This window comes from Chaetomium globosum, genomic scaffold, assembly GCF_000143365.1.
Source record: "Chaetomium globosum CBS 148.51 scaffold_5 genomic scaffold, whole genome shotgun sequence".
Classification (NCBI taxonomy): Eukaryota; Fungi; Ascomycota; class Sordariomycetes; order Sordariales; family Chaetomiaceae; genus Chaetomium; species Chaetomium globosum.
In genome coordinates, this window is record NT_165980.1 from 1534221 (window position 1) to 1559337 (window position 25117).

Sequence of the window (25117 nt, forward strand, 5' to 3'; positions counted from 1 at the left end):
CACAACCGTTAATCATCTCTCTGTCAGACAGCATGTCAAGCCAAGGAGGGCCCCGACGCTAACACGCTTGTCTGGCTCCGGGTCCAAGTTAACGTAACATTGAGAGAGACTCTCAGCTGCGTTGCGCGGGATTCCCAAGGAATCCCTCGCTGCACCGTCTGCACGACGCCGCATGCCGATCACATTGGTCAAGCCTCTGAAGTGCCCGTCCACAGCACATCCATTCTTCAACATGCTGCATGAACAAGCAGAGCACACGCTGCTGAGTGGCTTCCACGGCGCTTCTTCGATGGTAACGGAGATCCTGCACGGGCCCTAGGCAGCACCTGTCCAGGTGACCACAACCGCTCCAGATGCCGCCGGCTGCCTTCCTTGCTCCTCGGTGCAGCCGGAAATCGGCCACCCTCGACCGCTGGCTGCATGCATCACACTGACTGACTGCCCAAGCTACCGTAGTCTGATCTCGTAGCTAGCCAAGTAATTAATGACGACGTCGATTCAGAACTAGATGGGTGGTTCGATAGGTAGACGGCAAACGTGGGGTGACATGTATGTACGTCAAGCGGAGGTAAGCTTAGGTAGCTTTGTCCATCCCGCTTCTGTTCCCGCCACTACGATGCTGTGCCACTCTCGCCCGTCCTCTTTTCCTTTGTCCACCCTCCCCGCTGGATGTCACCGGCAAGACCTAAGCCTCCCTCACCCGTCGCGACTCTCGCGGGGCTGACATCGTACCCGCGCCGTTCCAACCCAAGCTCCCAAGGTGCTGGTTCCCGTTTTCCTTGTGTAGTTCCCTTCATGCGAGCAATGCCGCGATTAGTCAGGCTCCATCGATGATCGCAACAGCCCAGCTGCTGCAAATCATCATCATCGATCCCCGGTCCGGTCTCGCGCTCTCCGTCCTTTGTTCCGCGGGTAGCCCTAACCCGTTAGGGCGTGTTAGGGCGTCGACTGGGATCAGTCGCTGTGGGGCCGCCAGCACATGGTGTGTCGACTGGGACCAGTCTTGGCCGCCCTGGTGTCCCGATGGGGCAAATGCCCTTGGCTCGGTGGGTCATCGGTGGGTGGTTTCCCACGCTGCCCACCACTCAGCACGCATGGGCGCTATTTAACTGTGCAGCTCCCCCAACGGCCCCATCTCTTCCTCTCTTGGTCTCTCAGATACACCATCATCAACTGCTCCGGCTCCTCGCTGTACCTCAACAACTCACCTTCGCTTTTAGCAACCAACCCCCTAGGAAGTCCTCGTGACTCCTGTCATTCGCTTGTTTCTTATTTTGTCTCTTGTTGGAAAAAGTCTCGAAAAACGAAAACCCGCAAAACCACCCCCTCCCCTCCCCCAAAACTTCGACAATCGCTGCACCTACCGCCTTTCAGTGATGCATTCATAAATACAACCATCTGCAACCTACCTCACAATACGTAGATGCCTGTCTGCAAGGCCTAGCTCGCTCGCTACACCCACTCTCGCTCAAACCTTCTTGTATCGCTCGGACGCAAGGAGTAATCCACACGATCGCTACTGTTAACGGGAACGCTGAAAGGGGAAAGGAAAAAGAGTCTGGAAAGAACAGAGAAACGGAAGACGGCTTTTGAGATTTGATTAAGATTCGAGGATCCACGAGAGAAGGAGTTGGCTCGCTTTACTCGCTTTCTCGAATCGGCACACCATACAGCTCTCGGTGTTGTTTTTTTGATCACACCACCACCGCCCGCTTGTCACCCCATCAATCTCACTGCTCCTCCGTATATCCGGCTTCTACGCTCGCCTCACTCGCCTTCCCCCACCGCACCCTCGCCACATTCGCTATCCCGTCGCCTTTAGGGCGCGTCGTGTGTTTTCATGTTAGCATGCCAGTCCCCCGGCACATGTCACGTCCCAGCCGTTAACCGCTTCCCTAGTTCTCTCGTTAATCTTTTTCCACCCCCCTATTCGTAATAATGGCCGGTCCCGGTGGTGGTCCCCCTCGTCGGAGGTGAGTTTGCGAAATTGCCCAACGGTATCTTCTCGTTCCGCGTTGCTGACAGATTTTCTAGCCACACCAAGTCCCGGAAGGGATGCGAGACTTGGTAGGTCTTACGCAGCAGCAACGGTCTTGGCTTGCCTTGTCATAGCATGGTGTACTAACGAACTCGTCACAGCAAGCGCCGTCACATTCGGTGTGATGAGAATTTCCCCCAGTGGTAAGAGCTCCCGAGATCCCGGCTGGAAATATCACCGGGCCGTTGGTTTACTGACATTCCGCTAGCCGCAACTGCACCAAGCACAAGATCCGCTGCCCGTACAATGATGTGCCTGCCCCTGACGACAGAGCTGGCTCGCCCGACAAGCCCGACCTGATGTGGACGCCGGAGATCGAGGCTACCATCGACCAGTGGCGCCGCACCGGCATGTTCCCGTTCCCGAGCCTGGGCATCTATCCGGCACCTGCGCCTGAGCTTCTGACGCTCGAGGACCTGAGGTTGATCCACCACGTTGCCTCCATCAGCCACCAGATGCAGGAACTTGACGCCAATGACTTCACGCTCTGGACCCAGCAGATCCCCACGTAAGGCTTGGCGCTTAAACTGCAGACACGCGCTTGTCGTACTAATGAACTTTCTAGAATCATCAGGATCGGCGCGACCCACCGCTATGTCTTGCACTCCCTGCTCGCCTTCTCCGCTATGCATCTCGCGTACCTGACTGGCTGCCCAGCCGTCGGAAACATGGCGTATGAGCATCGCGGTGTCGCCTTGAAGGGACTGCAGGAAGCCATCAGCACCTTCTCTCGGGAGACGTCGGACGCGATCCTCGCCGCTTCGCTGGTCCTCTCCTGGCAAGCCACAGATTGGTAAGCAATATAATGCACCTATCCGAACTCCACCGGCGGGAGACTAACCCAACCTGCTTCCGTAGGCGGAGCTGGACCCAACTCATGCAAGGAACCTCATCTGTAAGTCGCACCAGGTACACCACCGGCTCGGGAACGCACACTGATAAATATCGCCTAAAGGTCATCGAGGCCATGGATCCCTGGAAACACGAGTCGCAGTTTGGCGACTTCATCGCCGAGAGCAGCACCTTCCCGACCGCCCCGCCCTCGCCCACCCCGGACCACCAGCCCAGCCAGCCGCGCGAGGATGACATGGAGGCGTTCCAGCGCGTCCTGCAGCAGCTCCAGAAGCTCGAGGCCTTCCTCAAGAAGAACCGCGAAGACACGAAGCCGGTCGCCCAGCTCATCACCTTCATGAAGGGTTCCCGAAAGGTCACCTCGTCCCTGTCGGTGGCGCAGCAGTTCGACCGCCTGAAGCCCCTGCGGACTTGGCTGTTCTGGCTGCCCGTCATGTACCTGCAGCGGAATGGTGCATCGCCAAGCGCCCTCGTCGTGATTGCCCACTACTACACGGCCGCCCTCCTGATGGAGCGTCTCTTCCCCGAGATCGGCGCCGCGTACTTTGGAAGCATGACCATCGGTCCGGTCGAGGAGATTGCTCGCCGCCTCTATGCCGTCCGTAACTCGGGACATCTTGAGGGAGACCTCCAGACCCCGCTCAACTTGATGGAGTTCCCTATCGAGACGGTCAACGAGTTCCGCTCCCGGATGGGGTGGGTCCAGCCTGCGCGCACGCCCTCGTTCCCCCAGTTTGACCAGTTCGACCAATTCGACCAGCCCAACTTCTACATGAACGAGGGCTCGCCGGTGATGTTGTCGGCAAACTTATCTTCTGAGTACCTGCCGTATGGGGACAATGTGGCTTTCAGCTACAGCACCGAGGACTTGTCCGTCATCCCCGAGGCCGGCCCTGCCAGCGCTGTCAGTCCGCTCCAGCTGTCGTCGCCGTACGTCAACCCGCACTACCTCAACATCCCGAGTCCGTCGTTCGGGGGATACAGTCCGGCTTCGAGCACCTATGGAGACTTTGGCGACGGATCCCCGATCGTCTACAGCGATGCTGAAGACAATGGCACCTACGGTTACACGGCCACCTCACCAATGCTGGGCGGTTCCAACACTTATGGCGTCGGGTTCGTTTCTCCAATCCAGACCGTGTGGACCTGATCCGGGTTGCACCAAGGGCTGCTAGCCGCGTCGCGCAAGGGCAAACGTGATTAACCATGACGACCAGGCCCTCCTATCTGAGCACCAGTCCGGATTGCCCGCCTCCTGAGGATCTCTACGCTTGGCTGCCATCCCAACACCCGGCCCTTGTCCCTTCGCCCTTCCTGAGCCCCGAGGAGTCCTTTCAACCCATTCCGGAGTCGCCCAGCTCTCAGTTTACCCCTCTGGCCACTCAGGAAGGAGGTGGCATGCCTGCCAACAACACCTTGTTCTCCGTGCCACCCAACCTCCAGGACAAACAAAAGGGCAACGGCGCGTAGCGGTGCCATTCCTCGCCCCCCGCATCTGGTTACGAATTTTACGACCACTTTTCCTTAATCTTTGTCAAGCATCCGAGCTGCTTGCTGGCTGCTTTCTTCACCTCAACACAGACGCAATTGTACACCACCTTCCTTTTAGCGATCACGCACGCAACACAACTCTCGAGACAGCAGCAACCCCACGGCATTATCATGACGTGTTACACTCCTTTTTACGACTGCCACGATCTCACCCTAATATTATTTTTGCATCTTGATGCAACGACGCTCCTTTGTCACAGCAATCATTCCGAATGAGATACCCAACTCACGACACTCCTTTTTTTACAACCGGCTGGTCCACTCGCAACAAACTATAGACTTTCCTTTAGCATTTCCGCGGATCGGAACGGTTAATCATACCCCAACGGGGGATAGACACTCCTTTGACGACACATACATACTGTACCATGATGAAAGGCATTTCATCGGGATAGAATTTCGCTCCTTACGGATGATCACGATACCCAACTGCATAGCGACTGTTGTTTTGGCTTGGTTTCGCTGTTTGTTTTCCCTTTTTGGATTTTGGTATATCGGAGGACTGGGAAGCAAGACCGTTGACGGGAGTCGGTTTCCGTCGGGGAAAAAACGTGGAATTGTCTTTGTTATTGGATTTTATGGTGTTCTCTGGTTGCATTGGGCGGCGTTTACATCGGGCTATTGTAGTATCCTGTTGCACACACTCCTGTGTTGGATAGTATGTGGAGGAGAGGAGGGAAGTAATAGGGCCCACAGGGTGATGGACCGCTCGGGTTGTGGGATACCATCTAATTAATTGTACGAGAAGCGAAGGATTAGTTAACTATACCTGTGTTGGGTAATCTGAGTCTCTATTCTCCTCGGTGCCTACTATAAATCTCATCTTGCTTGGTGTGCATCTGAGTGACACCACTTCGTGCCCAACCCCATATCACCACACTGGCTTAACCTCTGGCTCACTCGGTAAACTCGTCCTGTCAGCCTATCTCCTGTCGCCCCTTGTAGGGGTTGGCATGATATTGGTGGTGTTCTGACCAGTCAGTAGCCTTGGCTTCTTTCAACTAAAACATTAGAGTTAACGTTTGTCCTGTCGCAGAGGACAATACTTCTTGGCTGTTTGCTATGCTGCGACGAATCAAAATAAGTCTTGAACTGAACATCATTATAACGTACCTAGCTTGGGTGACCAAGGTCACGACAGATGGGACAAAAGTCCACCAATGGGACCTCCGTGCCACCCCGTAGCCCAGCTGGTGCTTTCGGGGGGGGGGGCGGTGTGTGTGGGGGGGGCCGGCGGCGCTTGCTTCTGTTTCTCGGATATGAGAGCAAGATGATGGAAAGGATGGCGCCTCCGAGTGGGAAGCACGGGAGCAGGACTTGTCTATTACCTCTCCTCTGGTGAGCCGTCCCTTTGTTATTATGAAGCGGGCAAGACCCGGTGTCATTACCCACGGAAGACGGTCGTGAATTTTGTTTCGGAGGGAGGGGGAGGGGGGCCGCGGCAAACCTCCGGCAGCGTGGTTTATTTTTCTTAGGACTTCTCGAAAAAATTCCCTACCAGTTTTCCCCCTTTAAAGAGTTGGAAAGGAAACCCCCATACCGGGTGGGTTTTTTTTCTCGTTCGGGGGGGGGGGGGGGGGGGGGGAGGGGTGGTTATGGGTGCAATGTTATCGGTCTCCGTCTTACGTTTCGCCTTCCCTCGGCTGTTCTTTTTGTATCAAACGGGACATCGAGATCATGGAGAGTGTCAAACCAGGAGATCACGACCCCCCGTCGGGCTTCCTAAGCCACTTCCTTCTCCAATCCACTATATGAGATGAATGACGTTCGGAAACCATTATAACTCAGGGGCATTAACTTAGGGGAAGAGTGAGTAACCCCATAGGAGTTGGCGGATGTTAATACCCCTGAATCACCGCAAATGCAAATACGTCCTCAATATATACCGAATGCTTTTGATTCCATGTTACAGTATCAAACCAAGGAGCCTGCCATGCACTGTGAAAACAACTCCGTTACCGCTTGCTTTGCTCAAGAAGAACCCGAACTACCATATCTAGGTAAGGATCACCACACCACCCCCAACCCACACAATAAGGAAAGTGGCGTGACCACGCCGTGGTACCGTGTGCCCAATTTCAAAAGAATCAAATGCCCGTCCGCTTCTTAACTCCGTGCCTATACTGTTTGTTTCCTGCCAACCTCCCGACCACCCAACCAGCAACTTCTGTTGGGGACAAACAGCATCGTTTGCCCCAGGGGTATAATTTCGATTCGATTCGACTGCTCCAGAAGAAAACACCAACACCAGGCCAAGTTGTGCCGTTTACCTCGCCCCCCTCGCGCTTCTTCCGCTCCGGGCACTATCGCTCCTATCTCTCCCAGCCCCTTGCCGGATCGCATCTTGGTATGTAGGAATAGGAGGGCTTGGCGGGCCCCGAGCCTGGGGCGGGGTTGATCTGTTATTGTTACTCCTGACCGTAGCTGACGACGCCCCGCGGCTTCTAGTCAGACGGATCAAGGGCGCATTTTCGCTGTCGCTGCTGTGTCTCTGGCTGCTGGGCTCTTCGGCATCGGAGTGTTCGGGGCTCGTGTATTCCGGGGGTGGCCGGTTATCTTGATGGTGTAGGCCAAACCCGAGGACGGTTGGCTGGTGGCCCTGATCTTGGTTGGTGTTGCCGAGCGATGAAGCACTGCCGCTGGGTTCACCGTCGTCATCGGTTGGTACTAGGTGGGCGAGGGAGATATCGGTGGGGCTGCGAAGCGGCCCTGGACTTGTGGGCGAAAGCATCCGGAAGTTACCCGACCTAGAACGGGTGTGGCCCCGATCTGAGGCGTTGGGGCCCTGCCTGTATAATTGAGCGGAGTGGCTGTACTGGTGGCCGCGAGCCGGTGAACTTGTGAAGCCGTCCTTTGTACCCGTCGCAAGGAGAACGGTATCGGCCTCAACGCCATAAGGCGGAGGCGGCGCCAACGAACCCGTCATAGGGGCAAGACCCCATTTCTTTACGTTGGCCTCGATGAAGACGAAGCCGGCCTGGCCAAAGTTGACGTGCACAATACACGGCCCGTTTGCACCAATTGATGGGAAAAAGTTCTGTGATTTCAGACCGTGCATCGCGTCCTCCAACTTTTTGCCGTTTCGAGTGAAGAAGATAGTCCCGGTCCGAGGCCGGTAGCCGACGCCAATAACGTCACCCTGGACGATCTGGGGGCCATAGGGTGTTCCGTAGAAGGGTTGGTTGTGGCGGCGGGTGCCATTTGAAATATAAGCAACCGAGGACTTGTGGAAGCCTACTGCTGTTAGCCGGGGTTGTTCGGCGCAAAAGGGGTGACGACGCCTTACCTGGTAACCTGAAGAGCGGATAAGGTTTGGTGGCCATTCCTATGCTCAACAAGGTGTTGTCGGGCTTTTCATAGATCTTTGCTTCCCAGTAGTAAACGTCGTTTTGTTTCGGGACGGGTAGGTTGCTCATAACGGTGCACTCAGAATCGAAGAACTCGATTTCGGTCCTGGCCTCCACGAAGCAGTTGGCGATTTCCAGCTCTGGTTCAAACTCCCACGCGGAAACGCCCTTCTCCTGGATGGCCAAATATTGTGATAATGAGATATCAGTTTGCACGGACTCGGGAGGATTTGCGGCAATGAAAACTGTTCAACACTAGTCAGCGCGTGTTCATGGCCGGGGTAAACCAGGAACCAAAATCGACATACCCTTGGCCCTGAGATATTCGGTCCTCTCCATATCATCCATGGTCTCCAGGGCCTCGGCCTCCTCGCGCGCAAAGGCCTGCTCGTCATCGTACTCGCCGGGTCGACCAATGCGGTCGAGGAATATGCGTCCGGACGCTGTGTATCGGAAGAAGTAGAAGACTAGGAATATGGTAAGGATCAGGATTGCCGACCCGAAGGACGACAGGAGGCCGATGACGATGCCATTCAGCCCCGGGCTGTAGTTGGCCATTTTGAAAATAGGATCAAGACCGCCGGATCTGGAAGGATATTTGTCGCTTTCTTCGGTCTTAGGACTCCGGCACCCGATCGAACCGCGGCCGCCGCCAGGCAGCAAACGATCGCACGATCGCCAGGTTTAACACAGCCCCTATGTTCCTCCACGGGCGCTAAAAAGGGGCGTCGCAATTCTTTGCGATATAGAAAATTGCAGTTGCTGCCCTGCCCCGTAGGTAATCACAAGGAGTCGTCGAGAAGGAAGCGGTGGTCTGGTTCGAGGTCTCGAGGTATCGCGGGCGCGGCGGGAGGTGGCGATCGCAAGAAGGGTTGCTCGGGCGCAGCTGAGAAGGCGATCGCGTGTGGTTCGTTGCGAGTCCGTGGGACACAGCAAGTTCAAGGTTCTGAAGACGTCAAGCGTGTGATCAGACCCCGACGGTGTGTCACGCTGGCGGGGGGGGGCGACGCAGCCAAGCATCAAGCAGCCAAGTGGAGGGATGACGAATGGATCAGAGAGAAGCAAGGAAATAGCAATAACTAATGGGAGGAAGGCACCGCCCGCTCGTTGATGTGCGCAATGAACTGAACTGCAAAGGCGAAGATTGAAAAAAGATGAAAGGAAACGAAAATCAAGAAGGCGAGCAGAACACAAGAGGTGCGCAGGATGGCATTCGGAGAAATGATGAAGGAGAGGACCGTCGTTGGACGGGATAGATGGGGATTGCCTGATGTCACTTGGCGGCGGACGGAATCCCAGTTGGCCCTCAGACCGAGCTCGCCTGGCAATGCGCTGGGCTGGGCTTGGCCGCAAGCGACCGTTTACTGTTGGTAGCCTATCAACAAACTGTGAAGGATAAAGTGTGGAGCAGTTAGGGTGCTATCAGGTGGCGGGGAAGTGCTTGGCAAAGGGATGGATTCCGGGTCTTGCAGTGGCAGATGACGCCGAATGGGACGTTCGGAGATCGCTGGATCAAGGTCCCTCTTTTTGGTCATGTCCCTCTTCCTAGTCAGGGCAAGCCCCTCGACACAACCGACCAAACATCGAACCAGAAACGGGTCGGGGCCCATTATCGGACCATCCTCGAGTATCGTCAGGAACGGATTTTGAGCCTCTTTTATTACTTGGGACGACGCGACGATGCGCGGGTCTATTCCGGATGCATAAACTCGCTGGAGCATTCGTATCCCTGGTTACCTGCCTAGTTACCTCGAGCGTCAAGCGTGGGCGCCTGAATGGGGCGGCAGTGCTCAACGCTGCCCTGCGGGACCTGGAAGGGGCTGGACGGGTTTCAGAGGCGGCACCACGGCGGCGTAACAGACCCAGAATCAGCATGTTTCGGATCTCGTTGCACGGGTGGCCTTGTTTGGTAGCCGCCTGCAATTTTGCGATTTTACGATTTTAGCCATCCCCATCTTCAAACAATAAAAGAGCGCCAACATGCCCGAGGGCGCCGGCTCCGTTGTCGATCTCCAAGGGAGCCAAACAAGCCGTACTTCGTACAGTAACGCATGTGCGCAGCACCTGACGTGGACAAACAGACGTCCTTCGTGCTTCGCCATCCAATCCTGTTGGGTGTGTTGTCGTCAGCTCAGGGATTGCTAGTGTTGGTCATTCCGTGGGTAATTTATCCCTTGCACGTCTGCCGATAAGCAATATTCCACCCAGCGCATCCTTCTTTGAAGAGATGGAGTGTACATACAGTACAATTACAAGACCCGAGGATCTGTCGAGTCTCCCGGAGCCCCCATGCGCCGGGCCGGCCGGAGAACAGGGTTGGCCGACCGGCCCGCCCGGTCTCAGATCTGCGCCAGGGTTTCCGGTCGTCCACCTCACAACGGCCATGTTCACGATTGAACTCCCTCCCACAAGTGATACATGAGAGATATGATTTGTATGTACCGTAGCTAAAATCAACCAAATCATCCGCCGCCCTGCTCGCTTATCCGTATCGTACTCTACATGAAATTCCTTGACCGACATGATCCACCCAACACGCTGGCCATTGCCGCAAAACGCCCACATAATGAGAACCCTTGATTCCGAGCCATTCACATCTCAATCGTCAACCCGCATCCCTGTGTTTCATCAACCATCTCCACCATAAGGTAAATCCCAGCTCCGAATCACCGCCTAGGCAGCACTATCCCGGTTCCTCCTCGCCCCGGCACCACCCCGCTTCTTCCTCTTGTCCTCGGCATACGCATAGTCACTAACCGATGTGCCCGTCACCGAGCTACCGGTGGGGATGTGATGCGGGTGGGTGTACACCTTGGTGCCGGCGTCGCTGGGCGCGCCGACCTCGCTCTCGACCCAGCTGCCCGGGGGCCCGCGCGAGTCCTCGCTCGGAGCGGGGGCGGTGCGGCTGTGGCGCACGCCCGAGCGCGAACGAGCCCGCTTCTCCCTGTCCGCGTAGTCGTTGGTGCCCTCCGAGGCGTACGACGACCCGCTGACGACGGTCTCGGCGGGCGCCTCCTCGATGCGCCGCAGCGCCATGGTCTCATCGGCGCCGCGGGTGAAGCTGAAGTCGCGCTTGACCCTGGACGAGGCCGCTGCCGCCGCGCGGCCCTTCTCTTGGAGACGGCGGGCCTCGGCGCGGATGCGCTCGTTCTCGCGCGTCGCGTTCTTGTCAGCCGTGGAGTAGACCTTGCGGATGCGGCCCGCGGGGCGCTCGCTGGCATCCTTCTTGGTCGGTGTGGTGGTGGGTGTGCGCTCGCGGTTGGTGATGAGCTCGGATGTCACCGTGCTACCAACGTCGGTGGCACCGGCGCCATCGGCGTGGCTGGGGCTCATGGTCGACCAGCTCGGGTTCGTCGAGCCGTCCCACTCGGAACCTTCCGCCTCGCGGTTGATGCCACCCACGCGGGCGGGCTTCTCATGACGGTAGTTGCGTAGGTGTTCCTGTGCTTCGGCCTCTGCCTCCTCGTCGACGATGACACCACCATCAACCTTGCGGCGGGATTTCTTGCGTTCTTCCTTCTCGCGCTGTTTCTCTTCACGCCGGCGTTCCTTTTCGCGCTCCTTTTGCTCGCGCTTCTTGCGACGCTTCTCGCGGCCAGAGAAATCCGACACACCGCCAGTGATACCGGTGATACCCGTCGTCGCGCTCACCACCGTTGTTAGATCGTCACCCGTTGTAGTCGTGTGGTCGTCAACATCCTTGTAAACACTACCGCCGCCGAGAACAGTACTCTCTGTCGCATCGGAGTAAACGGTGCCGTTAGGGCCCTTGCGTCGCAGGACAGTGGACTTGTAGTCATCCCAATCGGTTTCCTTAAAATAGAAGCCACCGTTCTTCGCCCAAAAGAAGAACCAAATGCCGACCAAGACAAAGCCAACGCCGAGGAGACCAAAAACCGCAAAAACGGCGTTGTTGTTGATATCCTGGGGATGCAACGCGCCCTCGTCTGGGCGGTGATGTTCCTCCGACGGGTCTCGGGCGAGAAGTACTGCGCGCGCAGCCAGCGGGCCGAGCCTCGCTACATCGGATCGGCCGAGGAGGTTGTTGAGAACTGCAGGCGCCATGATGTTGTGATGGCGATTGCAAGTAGTTATTCGGTAAGCTAGCTGGCTTCGCTGGTTTAACCAGCCAAGCGGAACGGTGAGATTGTCTATGCAATCACCAAATGAAAAAGAAATTGACGACAAGAATAAAACGTAAAAGACAGCGGGCGGCGATGAGCGCAGCTTGCCTGCCCCAAGTCAAAGATTTGGTGGTGACGCAGAATGGCAAAGCGAAAGAGGATCGTTGGTCGCAGGGGGAATGTTGTGGTTCGACTGGTTAACCCAGAAACCGGGGGGCTGGGACCGGGGTGGTCGAGGAGGCGGGATTCCTCCAATTCAAAGGCGGGAAAAGCCAAGGCAAAACAACAATTGAACAGCAGACAGCAAGACGAATTAAGGTGCTGCGCCGCCGTCCAGGGGTGCCTGATCTGTTTTGTCGAAAGCCCCTCCTGTCTCTTCTGAACTCACAAGAGAAGGGATGACGTCGGTAAACAAAAGCGCAGGATTGCCTGGCAACCGCTTAGCAACAATCTACACCCAATCAAACTCGGGCTTGAGGGCTGAAAAGATCCAGAGCCCCAACCCCAACCCCATCCCTTGCATCCTCACGTTAACACACTCTGGCCAAAAAAAAAAAAAGCCGAACTCGAAAGGGAGAAAAGTGAATCAACAAAAGAGAAAGGATAAAAAAAATAAAAAAAGAAGAGGTAAAGAAAACCAAGAAAAATAAATTAAATAAAAGAAACCGAGTCAAATAAAAAGCCGACTTTGAGATTTCAAATGGTTTTTCTTTTATGGTTCCTCTGGTCGAAGGTTTCAGCGGCACCTACACTTGGAGTTCGGCTTTTTTTGGCCAGAGAGTGGTAGAATGCCCGTTCTCCATTCCCGCCAACCCAATTCATCAATCCGCCTCCCATCGCAGGCGGCTCAAGACGGTTCACTGCCGTGTCCGGCAAGTCACAAATTAATTGCCCACCCGAAACAGTCGCCCGGACTACCGCGCTGCCAATCTTCCCAAGAAAACCCACCAAACAGGCCATCTTCGCATTGCATTGCAAAGGCTAATGAACGCCACACTCAACCTTCCGCCCACCAGTCCCCGCTCGCCCCCTCCTTTCGGCAAACTAACACGCGGCACGACAAACGGAGAGGAGAGCCGAGGAGCGGAGAGGAGAGGAGCGGAGGGGAACTTTCGGCCGCCGAGGCGCATCCAAAAACAGCACCGGCCTCTCTCGGAACGGGCGGGAATCAACCAACTATCATGTTGTATTCGGATGTATTCAGTCAGGTCAGTCGTATAACGAACTAACCAGAACTCGGGGAGGTGCAGGCAGAGCTCCTCCTATTTCATGATCTTTCGTTGCTCTGCTGCGGTACCCCGCGGCAGGGCTCTACTAGTCGGTGCCGTACACGTGGTGGTCTGATGGGGCCCCCTTTGGAGACAGGTCTGAGAAGCCCGCCTCACTGCCTCACCGCAACACCTAACTACACCACTGCATGACCGAGGTTTCTGCGCACGCCACATAACCATGTCCGTCTCCACACCGGCGAGCGGCCGTTGCTGCGGGTTTGCTGTTAATGTTATGTACCTGCATGTTCTGTGGGAAAACCAAACCATGGCCTGTACGGAAGTCCCTACCAAAAGAATTGGCTCACCGCCTTCCGGATTTTAGTGGTTCTGCGTGGCAGAAAAAGCCCCATAGGCACTAACAGTTTAACGGGCGGTGAGCCAATTCTTTTGGTAGGGACATCTGTAGTCCACTCCGTTCGCGCCCTGTTGCTGGTCAGCCCTGGTTTAGCGTCTCAGGTCTGTGTCACCAACCGCCGGGGTCATCGACTGGCGCGCGGCTGGGTGTCGGCGACGGGGAGTCCGTCATGCGGGGTGTGTTTGTAGACTGGGTCCATGTTACAGGTAATTATAGGCTTTGGGCAAGGAGGCAACGAAGACAACGGGCAACGGACCGAGAGCTTAGAGGCAGGGGTTATAATTGACCATCATCGAAACGATCGTCGATGATGAATATCCACAAAGAATGAAGCCAAGACCTCCAGATTCAAGGTTGTATGCAGGGATACCTCTCGAGGTGAGTCGACCCACGGCCATCAACCGGACTAGGAATAGTTGGACTCCAATACCGACCAGATCTCCATCCTCCTTCACTACCCCTCCCTACCTTCCATCAGGTCCTCCATTCCGTCCAAGAATGCAAATGCCAAACAGTGCTACTTCAACAATGGGGTATGAGGTGAAGCCAGAACACAGCATGACACAGCCAGGTGTCTATGTAAAATAGGAAACGTCGTGAAAGGGTTGATGTCAATCTTGTGGCGGACGAAAAGTAAGAAGAAAAGTAGCATTCCCAATCCCTAGCACCTCTATACATTTCCCAATACCAGCTTCAAAAAAAGCCAACGTGAGAGAGGTATCAAGGTTAAGTGGTGTCCATATTAAAGGCTTCCTCCACTGCTTTTTCCCATGCCGTGCCATGTTCGGGGTATAAGTAAATCGCTTTTATCTCAGCAATCTCAAATCTCGAGAGACCCGAACGTAGATATAAGAAGAGCGGACGCCATGTTTTAGCACCGCGGTAGGATACAACAAAGAGCCATGCCTATCCAAAGTGCAGGAAGGAAAAACGAAACGAAGTGGTATAAGAAACAAAACTGCCAATCCAAAAACAAAAGGTATTGCCCCCCCAAGCAGCAAGAAATGAAGCAAAGCAAATAAGCCAACGCTCGCTAGATCATATCAGATAGGTGCCGCCAAGAATAACCAAAGCTAAAATAGAAAATGCCGGCCGTTATGCACACGGAAACATTATCAGCGTCATTATCATGTCTCGAACGTCTCGGCTCGTTGTCGTCATCGTCAAGTCCGTTTTCACCCAACATCGCCATTCGCCTTCTTCGGTGGCCCGTTATAGTGGTGGACCGCCAAAGTACTCGCCAGGCCGCGACGAGTACGACGAGGGATATTCGGGATACGGGGGTGGTGGCGGCGGCGGCGGCAGCGTCGGGGCGTATGTGGTGTACGCGTCATAATCAGGGCCGCCGTCATACCTGGGCCCAGCGTCGTACCGACCGACCTCATACTTGGGAGCGGCAACGTCGTACTTGGAAAAGGAGCGGGAGAAAGACCTTGGGCGAGACTTGGCCCGCGACGTGGCTCGCACGCGTGACTGGGTGGGGATGTCTACCCTGGTACGGCGGTCGTCCTGGTCAACCCTGGTCCGGCGATCGTCTTGGTCGACATAGCTCGACCTGTCGCTGCCGGCAGCTCGAATTTCGGGGTTGCCACTCCTTGACGTGATGTTGATTTCGGCTCCGTCCTGGCACTGCATCTCTGTGTTGCCGAATTTGAGCACCGTGCTCCCTTTCACGCGAATTGTGACATCCTCGTCATTATTGGGCGCTGTAGACCTCGTGGTCCGCGTCGTTGCTGACTGCCTGTAGTCGCTCTCGTCATGGCTCCCCGAGCTCCTGGTGGACCTGCTGCTGGTGCCGCCACTCTTACCCGCCTTCCGAAGCGTCTCTGCTGTCAACGGCATTTGGGGCACACCGATGATATCGTCCTGGTAACGGCTGGCCTGGCGCATTTTGTCCTCGTATGCACTGCCGGAAGAGATCGAGTTGCCACCGTAATACGAATTGCGCCGGCGGTGCCCAGCTACTTCGGTATGCTGATCAGGCATATCGTACCCCGACTCGGCACCAAAGCTGGGCCGCGGACGGAAAGGGATCGGACTGAAGTCATAGCCCACTGGCGCCAGCGGTGAGAGGTCGGAAAAAAGAGCATTGTCCATGTCGGGGTCATGCTCGTCAAGATCACCCCTTCGCCTGGCCGGGGTGGATGGCGGGCGAAATGGCATTGCGGTTGGACGAGCAGACGAAGGTCTGCGTGGCGGAGGCATCGCCCTCTTGTCGTCATCGTTCTTGGATACTTTTCGAGGCATCGAAGGCCGCCGTGTTAATGCTTTCTCGACAGGCTCTTCGTAGTCATCGTACTCAATGGCACGGGGTGGCCGAAAGCCCATAGAAGACTGTGGGCGGGACCCAAAACGAGACTCAAGCGGGCGGGCGAAGTAGTCCGACGTCGGAGGAGGAGGAGGGGGGTGGTGCATTACGAGAGGGGATGACGATGGGGGGCCGAAAGGTGATGGTCCGTGTCCGTGTCCCGGTGGTCCATGTCCCGGCCCTGGTCCCGGCCCTGGGCCCATCCACGAAGGAGGAGGGAACGAAGTGGGCGGGGAAGGGCCCGGTGTTTGGTTTGCATAAAATCTCGCGTTGGCTGCTGGTGGCCTCGGTACGGCATAAAAGCTCGTCGGCCTACTTTGGGCTCGAGGCCGTGAGATGGCTGGGGTGACGGTGGGGTCCACACCATAGTAGGCAGACTCGTCTCTCCTTGGTATGCCTTGCGCCGTCTTAGAATGCTTGACCGGTGGGCGTGAGGCAGCCATGAGCGCCTTTTTGCTAACCGACTTCTCCCGATCCTTGCTCGACTTCTTGAGCGAGTCTCTCCTGGGGTGTAGTGTCGAGTCGGAGTCGGTGACGATGCTCGTGGTGATAGGGGAGGAAGAACCTCTCCTAGCCTTCTCCCTTCTTGCTCGGCCGGTGTTGGGCTGCTCTTTCGCTGGGCTGCTTGGGGCAACCGAGTTTGCGTAACGGCCCGTTCCCTCGATGATGTTATCAAATTCGTCGACGTCTTCAACGTGCGCGACTATTGTCTCTGCTCGACCCGACATGGCGGTACGAGCCCACGCCCGTAAAAAGTGGTGTCGTTATAGCTCAGAATCGAGTAGGTATGTGGTTGTGAGCGAGGCAACAATGCCTCAAAATAGAGACTGCCCAGTGTCAGGGCGGGGCGGCAGTCGAACAGCGGCTCGGCGGCAAAACGGCCAGGTGGGTTTATCGCTTCAGGTAATCGCAGCCGTGACAATGTGGTCGTTGAAAGAAAATGGTCAGGCGCCGGCAGCCGGTGATAATAATATTGTGGTCAACGACGGCAGGGTGCGGTTCGACATTTGTTGCTGCAAAGTTGGGACGACAGTGAACCAGGTAGGTAGGGCGGGAAATTGGGATGAAGTGTAATGGGACGGCGACGAGTTTTATTCCACAGCGGGGGTGTGCACCACAACGTAAGTGGAGGGAGCGGGAACGACCAGCAGGGGGGGGCTGTTGCTTGGTTCGTCTGGGGAATGGAACTTGGGAAGCGCTGACAAGCGGGGCAGCCCTAGACAGCTAGGAGACGGGATTCCTTCTCGACTGCGACATGTAACTAATATGGGCAAGGAAACAATAGCGAACATAATATGCTCGGAGCGGGAACCGGCCGGGCGACGAAGTTGATTAACATCACGGTTTCCATTGCATCTCCAGTCCAGAGGTGAGGTGGTTGTGGGCTCGATCCCTTGATGGTTCGTGCTGGCCCGCTGCAAAGGTTACTTCCATTCATCCAGTCTATACCTGGGATGTACTTCAGTACCAACCGAACTCTGATCTCCGGTTGAACAGCAAGCAAGCCACTTTGATGCGAAGCTGCCGCTTGCGCTGCTGGCTGCGGGCTGATGCTGGTTGCTTTTCCTCTCTGCCTGTCTCGTGGGGGGGTCGAAGCCGAAAAAGAATCCTGGCGTGCGGATCAGTTTGGTCAGCATCAACCCTGCCACCCTGCACAGATCCAGGGCCGCATTCAAGATCTCCCGGCCAGGGAGTCGAGAAATGGCCAAAAAAGAAGGGCACAGAAAATACCAGACAGGCAAGGGGATAGACGAGGCGAACCAACAGCGGGGCTGCGCAAGTCTGTTCAGAGACCTCACCCAGACTCCCGTCGCCCTGCTCTGCTTGCTAGTCTGCCGGGGCCAGCAAAGTGATGCTTCGCGGGGTACTGCATGGATGTACCTGTGCACTGTGCCAACTCAGCCCGGGACGAAGCAAGTCCCTTAAACGGGGCAGCTCGTCTGGATGGGTGACTTGGGGAGAGCTGTGTGGTCGAAGCTTTGCGTAAGGCCTCAACCGGTGGGTATCATAGTGGGGTTGCTGGCCTGAACGGACACGGCACGGCGAACCTGAGCCCGGATTGGGGAAGCTGCTCCCAAAAGCGACCATTGACCAGCTGCCCTCCCACCCTTTCCCCCTCTGCTCCGCGGTCTTCGTGCCCGACAACGCTCTTGGGTATCAACTCGCTCGTGGGCACAACGACAACAAGGAAATCTGTCCTCAGTAAAAACAGGCTGCAAACCACCATTGTGCGGGAACGCCGCGCGACAGGGATTTCCTAGACTGTCGTTGATGTTCTATGAGTGGAGGATTGGAACCAGACTGAAACATCAAGAACATGAGGCGGGAAAGGATGGGAGCCCAAGTTCCATGAGCCGCGCACCACCAGATGGCGACTTTGATGCCTTGCGAATTGGAAGAGACAAGCCCGATTATCCTTTCCTCGGCAGCGGGCAGAAGACCGCAGGCCAGCACACCATTTTCGCCCATGCCTAGAAAGCTTGCGGCCCCCATTGGAGCCGTCGGGCGTGGAATGCAGTCTTCTGCAGGCCAATGCCCGCTTGACGATTCCCATAGGGCAGCGGCCCGAGGGAGTCAAGACTAGTCCTGCGCATTGCAGTCATCGGTCTCGATATCTGGTCTGACGCCGCCGTGCTGCAACCGCAGCGTTGAAATGTCGCCATTTCCAAGTTGCTGCATCACGTTGCTGCATCGCGATAACCCCCAGTTTTCAACCGCAGCTTCGCTCCTGCACGACACGGCGACACACACGGCTATACCGGGCGATGCTAACTCGAGAACTGTTCGTTTCCCCAGCGACCCGGAGCACCGGCTGCCGATCATCTCATGCGGGATAATTGCAGTACGACGACGAGTTCTCGATCGAACGTTCCCCGGGGCCGCTTACATACCCCAGCCTGTCAAGGGATGAGACAAACCCATCGTCGCGGGAAGCAGCTTGTTTTGGGTTTCATTCTCGCCGTCCCCATCCCATTGGCCTTGCTCGTCTCGAGTTGATCTGTAACAACCAATGGTTCTCGACTTATACCCTCCAACACGGCGTTAAGCGCATTGAGCCATTCACCAGGATCCCTAGATGAACGTTTGACACAGGACAACTCTGGAAAGCAATCTCCTGGTTGATTGGACTGGTCGCCACAACAACAAGAACTACTCGGCCATCATCCTGCGAGAGCAGCTGCATATGATATGGTATTGTTAATCAAGCAGGACAATCGAGTGGCTCCGGCCAGGGTGACATCAGCCCGGCATCCGAATCTCTCCGCAGGTTCTCCAAACAGCCAGCCACCAGCTGCCGTCGAGTGCGCTTGTGAGTCAAGTCGACATCGCGGGTAGCCCTACTAACCCGAGTGGGTTTGGCGTAAAATCTCCGCATCAAGACGCACTCCCACGCGGGATCGCTTTGCTGCACGGAAACTGGCGCAGTCGAGTTGGTCCCGTGATGCCGCTTGGTGAGGGGAGAGCAGGGGTGTTCCACGAGAGTGCCGGCCGGGTGTCACCACAGAGCGGGCATGTTGGAAGTAGAACCACGATTGCCAGTATTGATCTGCTTCGGGCTCCTCTTCTCCAGGAATGGCTGGCATTTCCCGGGCCTGACTTTGCTTGCGTGGGACAAGCCCGCGAGGTGACTCGCTTTCGTTCGCGATGCCTTCATAAGAAGGTTAACCGTACGGAACTTGCAGTGACCATAGCAAGCAGTGTACAATGATCTCACGATGTTCATTCACACCGCTCTTTCCGTACCCCCATCGTCGTCTGCACGTACTATATCGTGCGTCAGGTAACACAACGCCTTCTTATACCTCTGTGACAGCCGAGAGACCAGCCCGTAGATGAGAGGCATGATGAGAGAACTCGTCCCTCGCAACGCCGGTCTTGGCTGAGTTGAGCTGTCACAAAACACTCGAATATTCCAAACATTAGGGACCTTCCGTAGCGGTTACCGTTGTGTCCAGCTGTTGGGGACATGCAGACCAGTTGAGGTTCGGTCTGAGTCTTACAATCGCCCCCAGTCTCTGATGGCAGCCTAGTAGAAACTGTAACCTAGCCTGACACGATACGAGCCATCAACCGTGTTGCCTCAAGGAAAATACCTGATTTTGAAGAGTGCCACAGGATCTTCCCTGAAATTCTTGCCAAAAGACTGACATGAAAGTGCCTAGTGCCGGTGTTGGTGTACATATAAAGGGGGGATGGAGCGGGAGCCCACACTTCCGGCCATCACATGGCCACTTGAACTGAGACCTCGACGTCTGCAACCACCGGCCGATGATCTGAGAGATAAACCCCCTCATCGAACCTGTTGGGAAGGATGCTGAAGCTCAGAAAACGAAGGCTGCCCAAGTCCCGTACAAACAAGAAATCTATTCTTGCCGGATGTTGGTTTGGATCGTCTCCGAAGGAGGTGAAGGTTATCTCCTCGTTCCCGTACTTTGCATCTGCCGGCAAGATATTAAAGATATCTTTCATTCCTATGCCCGGTTCGGTTAGTACCTTGTATGCTCGTCCAGTCGGAGTGCTGTTGAAGTCGCCACCGAAGAATACGGGAGCCGACAGGTCAAAGGCACCCTCTCCGCACCACGTTCTGGCAAGCTTGAGGAGAAGGTGGGCGCTTTGCTCGCGGGCAACCTCCCCTTCATGATCAAAGTGGGTACTCATGACCACCACAACTGCCCCAGTCCTCTTGTGGCGGAAGGAGCCGATAGTGACGACCCGCTCAAAAGCAGCATCCCATCCCTTCGAAGACACTTCAGGAGTTGGAGACAGCCAGTATGTCCTGCTGCGATCGCACTCCCAGTGATCTGCACGGAAGAAAATCGAAGAGTACTCCCCGGCTTCCTTCCCGTCCTCCCGCCCTTGACCGATACGTCCCCAAGAAGGCCCCAGCCGTGCTTGGATATCGGTGAGCTGAGAATGCAGGACTTCTTGGAGGCAGACGAATGGCGAGTCTTGCCCGGAGGTAATAACCTTAACTGTGCACACAGCCTTGGGCAGCGGACCGACCATGGCTCTTCCCCCGGGCGGGCCTTGGTATCAACCCGAATGTTCAACGTGACAAGGCGAAGAGAAAGTGATGCGAAGTTCGGGGTGGCCATGGCTGCGGCTTGGGGCGTGGAACACGCGTTTTCGGGTAAGGCGTGCGGTTAGCAGACCGATAGTAGTCGCTATCAGTCTAGTCTTGATGCGTCTGCCAAATAATCTTACGAGGCGGCAGCCAGTAGATACTCGAAACAGAGTTTAGCTGTTGGGGTTGAGGATTTCCTGCCTACGAGTAAAAGATACAGGTGTGCTTACGGATACAGGCTGCGGCACTTTGTACCTACCCGACGAGACAGAGCTGGCGGCTGCCAAGCAGCTGTGCATTGACGGCGGCGGCGCCAGCTGGGTAAAAAGAACGCGATTCCAAGTGTATGGAAATGCTCGATTCCTAGGTAGGAAAGAACGAGGGTGATCGGAAGCTTTTTTGCTCGATCCCATTCTACCCCCCCTGATTTCATTATTTGGACCCTTTTTCTCGATCTTTTCTCTCATCACTTTTCTATTTTCCTATACATGAATCTCCTTTTCTGTCCAGCCTTGTTTCTGCGCCCGAGTGTGGGCGGGCATAAACCTACTTTTTCGTCATCCTCAACCCCGCATCAAGATCATCTTCTCAACATGCCTTTCAAGGCCGCTAGTTGATCTTCGAGGGCTTCCTTCCCCGCCAACGAACATCCCGTTCTTCCAAACGGGCATCCTTCACCAACTTGAGAAAGAAGCCTCTTGGTGTTGAGCGGGGCTTGGCAAGCCTAACTACGTCATAAGCAAGGGTTTCCCTATCGGAGGGACTCGGCTTCGGGCTCACATGCACCATCATTTGACTGACCCCCAAACTCTGACAAAAGACAAGTCAGAATTTCCACTTTTGGCATGCCGCGTTTCGTAACACGGCCGCGCGATATGCAAATGGCTGAGGTATTAGTTCGCGCGGGGCGCGCCACTCATCAACAATCCTTGACATGCGCGAGTCGGCAGAGACGGCAGAGACGGCAGAGAAGCCTAGAAGCCCAAGCAAGAAAAAGATGGTGACAACGCGGTTGCCTTGCAGACGCGTAAAGTGCGTGCAGCAGCCCCTGTAAGTTTGCCGCTCTTGCTTTTTGACAGCCAGGATCGAGTTCGACGAGACCTGGGAGTTCCCCGACTCGTTGATAGCCTCGCATCTTTCTCGGTATTCCTCTTCACTCGCTCGATCTGCGATGTGAATCATTCCGGGGAAGAGGGTGTCGGGCAGCCTGGTCATCTGCCGTTCACGGACTTGGCGGCATACCATGCAGGTACGTCGTGAGTCCTTCATTTCTCGAGCAAAATGACTGGGCCGCTTCTCGGAAGATCGCCAAACCACAACCAAACCTGACCCTCCACCCACAAACCGCACTCTTTTTCAGCTCGGCGACCTCAGCTATCGACACTTATCGATGCTCATCGACACTCATCGACACACATGGATGAGAATCCGAAAAGATAGCGGCTGCTTCGGTCTCGGCCTCTCATTCCTAATGGGGCGGAGGATAGTCAGATGTCGGAGTTGGTGGTTTCCACTCTCGGTCTGGTCTCAGCTCAGCCTGCTGGCCTTGTCACGCGTCGAGTCAGAAGGCGGCATTCTGAAGTCAGAATTCCAAGAGACTCGTAATCGACTTCCGACTTTGCCGGGCCTTTCTTGATGTCGCTCCTCTTTTTGCAAGTATTTGCAGACACATTACCCCCCCCTTCGATTGCCCGTGATGCTCGCTTTCATTCCTTTCCTTGGAAGCGTCCTTACACCCGGGGCGCGGGGGCGCACCAGCGTACCATCACCGTTAGTCCACACCCACCCACACAGCCGCAAGTTGGAGGGAGGGCGCCTTGTATTGCCCCGCGAAATTCAGACCTGTCACCTTGCTTGACCGGTGACTTGCCAGGAAAGGTGACCGCGCCAGCCGTCCTTGAAGGTTGGTGGTGGGGAGCTAGCATCAGCAGCAATGTGCATGGTTTCCGAGTTCACTACATATCTGCGCGGCATGTCCGTCCTCAGCTGGCCACTTGCCCTCCTCTCTTCCCTTTCTGTCTTCTCATGTTCCACGGCATTAGTGGATACGCAATATCATAGCCCTCAACCATCGTTTCTGACAGGACATTTTTGAACCGGCAAGGCCGGTGACGGTTGTCTTCCTCTGGGTACCATTGAACAGCCTCATTTTCGGTGTTTCCTCCCACCGCCATTTACGGGAGGACCGAAACGTCTTCACCACCAAGGCGTCTTATTTTCCTTGATATTTCTCGCCTAGAAGTCCACAGGATGCCCGCCTCTAGGCCCTCCGCACAACACCTACCACGGGACTCGTGGCTGTCCAACCCAATGTTCCTCCAACCCAGTATCGAGCGAGACGATGGGGAGATTGAGGACCTCAACCTATCCAACATGGAGGAGGATCCCCTCATGTATTTCCTGACCCCTGCACCTTACTCTTGTTCCGGCGACGACGGCATGGACTTCGATATGGAGTTTGATGCCGGGATCGAGGACGCCAAACACCCAGCTCCCATCGTCAGGAGCGTGAGCCCATCAAGCCTAGAGGGGCTCAGCCGGCCGCCTCCACGGCCCCCGACACCGCCACGGTCACCAGCCACCCCCGACCTCGACTACGACCTGTCCGGCACACCGGACGAGTACGAACAGTACGATTACATGGAGAGCTCCTGGCCACCACGTCGCGGCAGCTCTATGAGCCTACCCCGCCGCCTCAAGGACAAATTCAAGGTCCACTACCCAAAACAGGATGTCGGCTACCCAGACAGCCTAGCCCCACCGCCGCCGCCGTCGCCGCACTCGCCCCGCACATCAAGCCGGGGCCGTGCGACGTCCCGTGCGGCGGGCGGCGGCCCGCAGCAGCAGCCCGGCAGCAGACGGACCCGCGCCGCGCCGGCCCGCCTCTCACCGCACGCGTGGCGCGAGCCGAGCCCGGACGTCTGGGCCATCGAGGAGGAGCCCGAGGCCGAACTATACACTGAGGGAGGGGATGGCAGTTTTCTGGGGAGTGGGCCGGTGGATATCCCGGCGGCGAACAAGCCGAAGGTGAGGTTTGTGTTGCCGGCGGCGGTGGTGGCGGTGAATGTTGGGGATGTTGGGGGTGCTGTGGATGGTCGTGGGGCCACGTATTAATTTGATGAGGCACATATCTCACTCATGTCTTGTCATATCATATCATACCGGAGTGGATTGCATGTTCTTGGAGTTTGAGAGCTTTGCATACATACATAACAAGGCGTTGAGTTGGAGTGAGCGGCGGTCTGGTCTCTTGTTTGACTTTTTTGTTTTGTTGGGGGTGGCCGCTTTGCTGGCTTGGGAAATTGGGTAATGGTTAGGTTAGGTGGTTAGGTAGTCTGATATTATGTAGGAGGGCATCTGCAGCAAGAAACTGTATCAAGTCTGGTACTTGATAAAACTTGGCCCCTGTCCCACTTCTGATCGTGCTGTAAACTTGACCAAGGGGCGATCACTTGAATACGGGATCGGACCAACTATTTGAGACGAGGGTCGTATCTAGCAATTCTGACTTCAGACTGAACTGGAGCTTGGATCAAAGTCTCATGGTTGAGGACACTGTTTGACTGTGTTGTAGATTTGAAGGTGCATCTGCAATATTCGTCCAGTTGGCTGCGTCCATAAACGCATTGACAAGTTCCTGCATACGTTCCCACAGAAACCGCTGCGATGACCTGCATGTAATACGTGTTGTTCTTGTTGGTGATCTCCTCGGATCAAGCTACACCGTTGTGTCGCCCGGTTTCTCTGCCAGAAAAACTTGCAAGATTCGGTATAATGAATATCCCTTCAGTTATAACCGATCGTTCTGGAACCCTTCGAACCTCTCTGTCACCTTGCGGCAAAGCCTGCCATTCATATGTATATATATATATCCCCCCCGGCCCGTGTGGAGCTTCCTTCCGCAGCCAGGGGTTCCGTTCCCGATGCCGCTCTGAGCGCTCCCGAGAATCTCCACTCGAGATCCGGGCGGTGATGATGTCAGGGGCCACGCTCGAGCCACGCTGTCAACCGTCTGGCCAGACGTGTGGAGAAGATGGCTGGGATTGCTCCAAGGGTCTGTCCGATGCGGTGAGGAAGATCGGAAAGCTCAACGGCGAGATTCAGATAGCCTCATGAGCTTTCTGTCCGGTGAGGCCGACACTTCTGTTTCATATAGGTCGTCGGTGTGATCGCCATAGTGGAAGCAATTGCAACCCTCAGCCAACA

The 25117-nt window shown here is 55.8% G+C and overlaps 7 protein-coding genes across 7 annotated transcripts; 2 read left to right on the top strand and 5 right to left on the bottom strand.

Moving 5' to 3' along the window:
* Positions 1-112: 112 nt before the first annotated feature.
* On the bottom strand, positions 113-727 carry CHGG_07319 (uncharacterized protein; the record flags this gene model as incomplete). The annotated part of the gene is made up of 2 exons (XM_001224974.1): positions 113-469; positions 701-727. The coding sequence occupies 2 exons, from the start codon at positions 725-727 to the stop codon at positions 113-115; spliced, it is 384 nt and encodes a 127-aa protein (XP_001224975.1).
* A 1211-nt stretch (positions 728-1938) lies between these two features.
* On the top strand, positions 1939-4360 carry CHGG_07320 (uncharacterized protein; the record flags this gene model as incomplete). The annotated part of the gene is made up of 7 exons (XM_001224975.1): positions 1939-1973; positions 2035-2067; positions 2140-2181; positions 2247-2546; positions 2604-2831; positions 2948-4006; positions 4108-4360. 7 exons carry the CDS (start codon positions 1939-1941, stop codon positions 4358-4360), a joined length of 1950 nt encoding a protein of 649 aa, XP_001224976.1.
* A 2347-nt stretch (positions 4361-6707) lies between these two features.
* On the bottom strand, positions 6708-8346 carry CHGG_07321 (uncharacterized protein; the record flags this gene model as incomplete). Its single annotated transcript, XM_001224976.1, has 3 exons — positions 6708-7678; positions 7728-8033; positions 8097-8346. 3 exons carry the CDS (start codon positions 8344-8346, stop codon positions 6708-6710), a joined length of 1527 nt encoding a protein of 508 aa, XP_001224977.1.
* Positions 8347-10461: 2115 nt separating this feature from the next.
* CHGG_07322 (uncharacterized protein) lies at positions 10462-11853 on the bottom strand (the record flags this gene model as incomplete). Its single annotated transcript, XM_001224977.1, has 1 exon — positions 10462-11853. One exon carries the CDS (start codon positions 11851-11853, stop codon positions 10462-10464), a length of 1392 nt encoding a protein of 463 aa, XP_001224978.1.
* Positions 11854-14750: 2897 nt separating this feature from the next.
* On the bottom strand, positions 14751-16574 carry CHGG_07323 (uncharacterized protein; the record flags this gene model as incomplete). The annotated part of the gene is made up of 1 exon (XM_001224978.1): positions 14751-16574. One exon carries the CDS (start codon positions 16572-16574, stop codon positions 14751-14753), a length of 1824 nt encoding a protein of 607 aa, XP_001224979.1.
* A 3493-nt stretch (positions 16575-20067) lies between these two features.
* Positions 20068-20853, bottom strand: CHGG_07324 (uncharacterized protein; the record flags this gene model as incomplete). Its single annotated transcript, XM_001224979.1, has 1 exon — positions 20068-20853. One exon carries the CDS (start codon positions 20851-20853, stop codon positions 20068-20070), a length of 786 nt encoding a protein of 261 aa, XP_001224980.1.
* A 992-nt stretch (positions 20854-21845) lies between these two features.
* On the top strand, positions 21846-24025 carry CHGG_07325 (uncharacterized protein; the record flags this gene model as incomplete). Its single annotated transcript, XM_001224980.1, has 3 exons — positions 21846-21922; positions 21991-22160; positions 23055-24025. The coding sequence occupies 3 exons, from the start codon at positions 21846-21848 to the stop codon at positions 24023-24025; spliced, it is 1218 nt and encodes a 405-aa protein (XP_001224981.1).
* Between the last annotated feature and the right edge of the window lie 1092 nt (positions 24026-25117).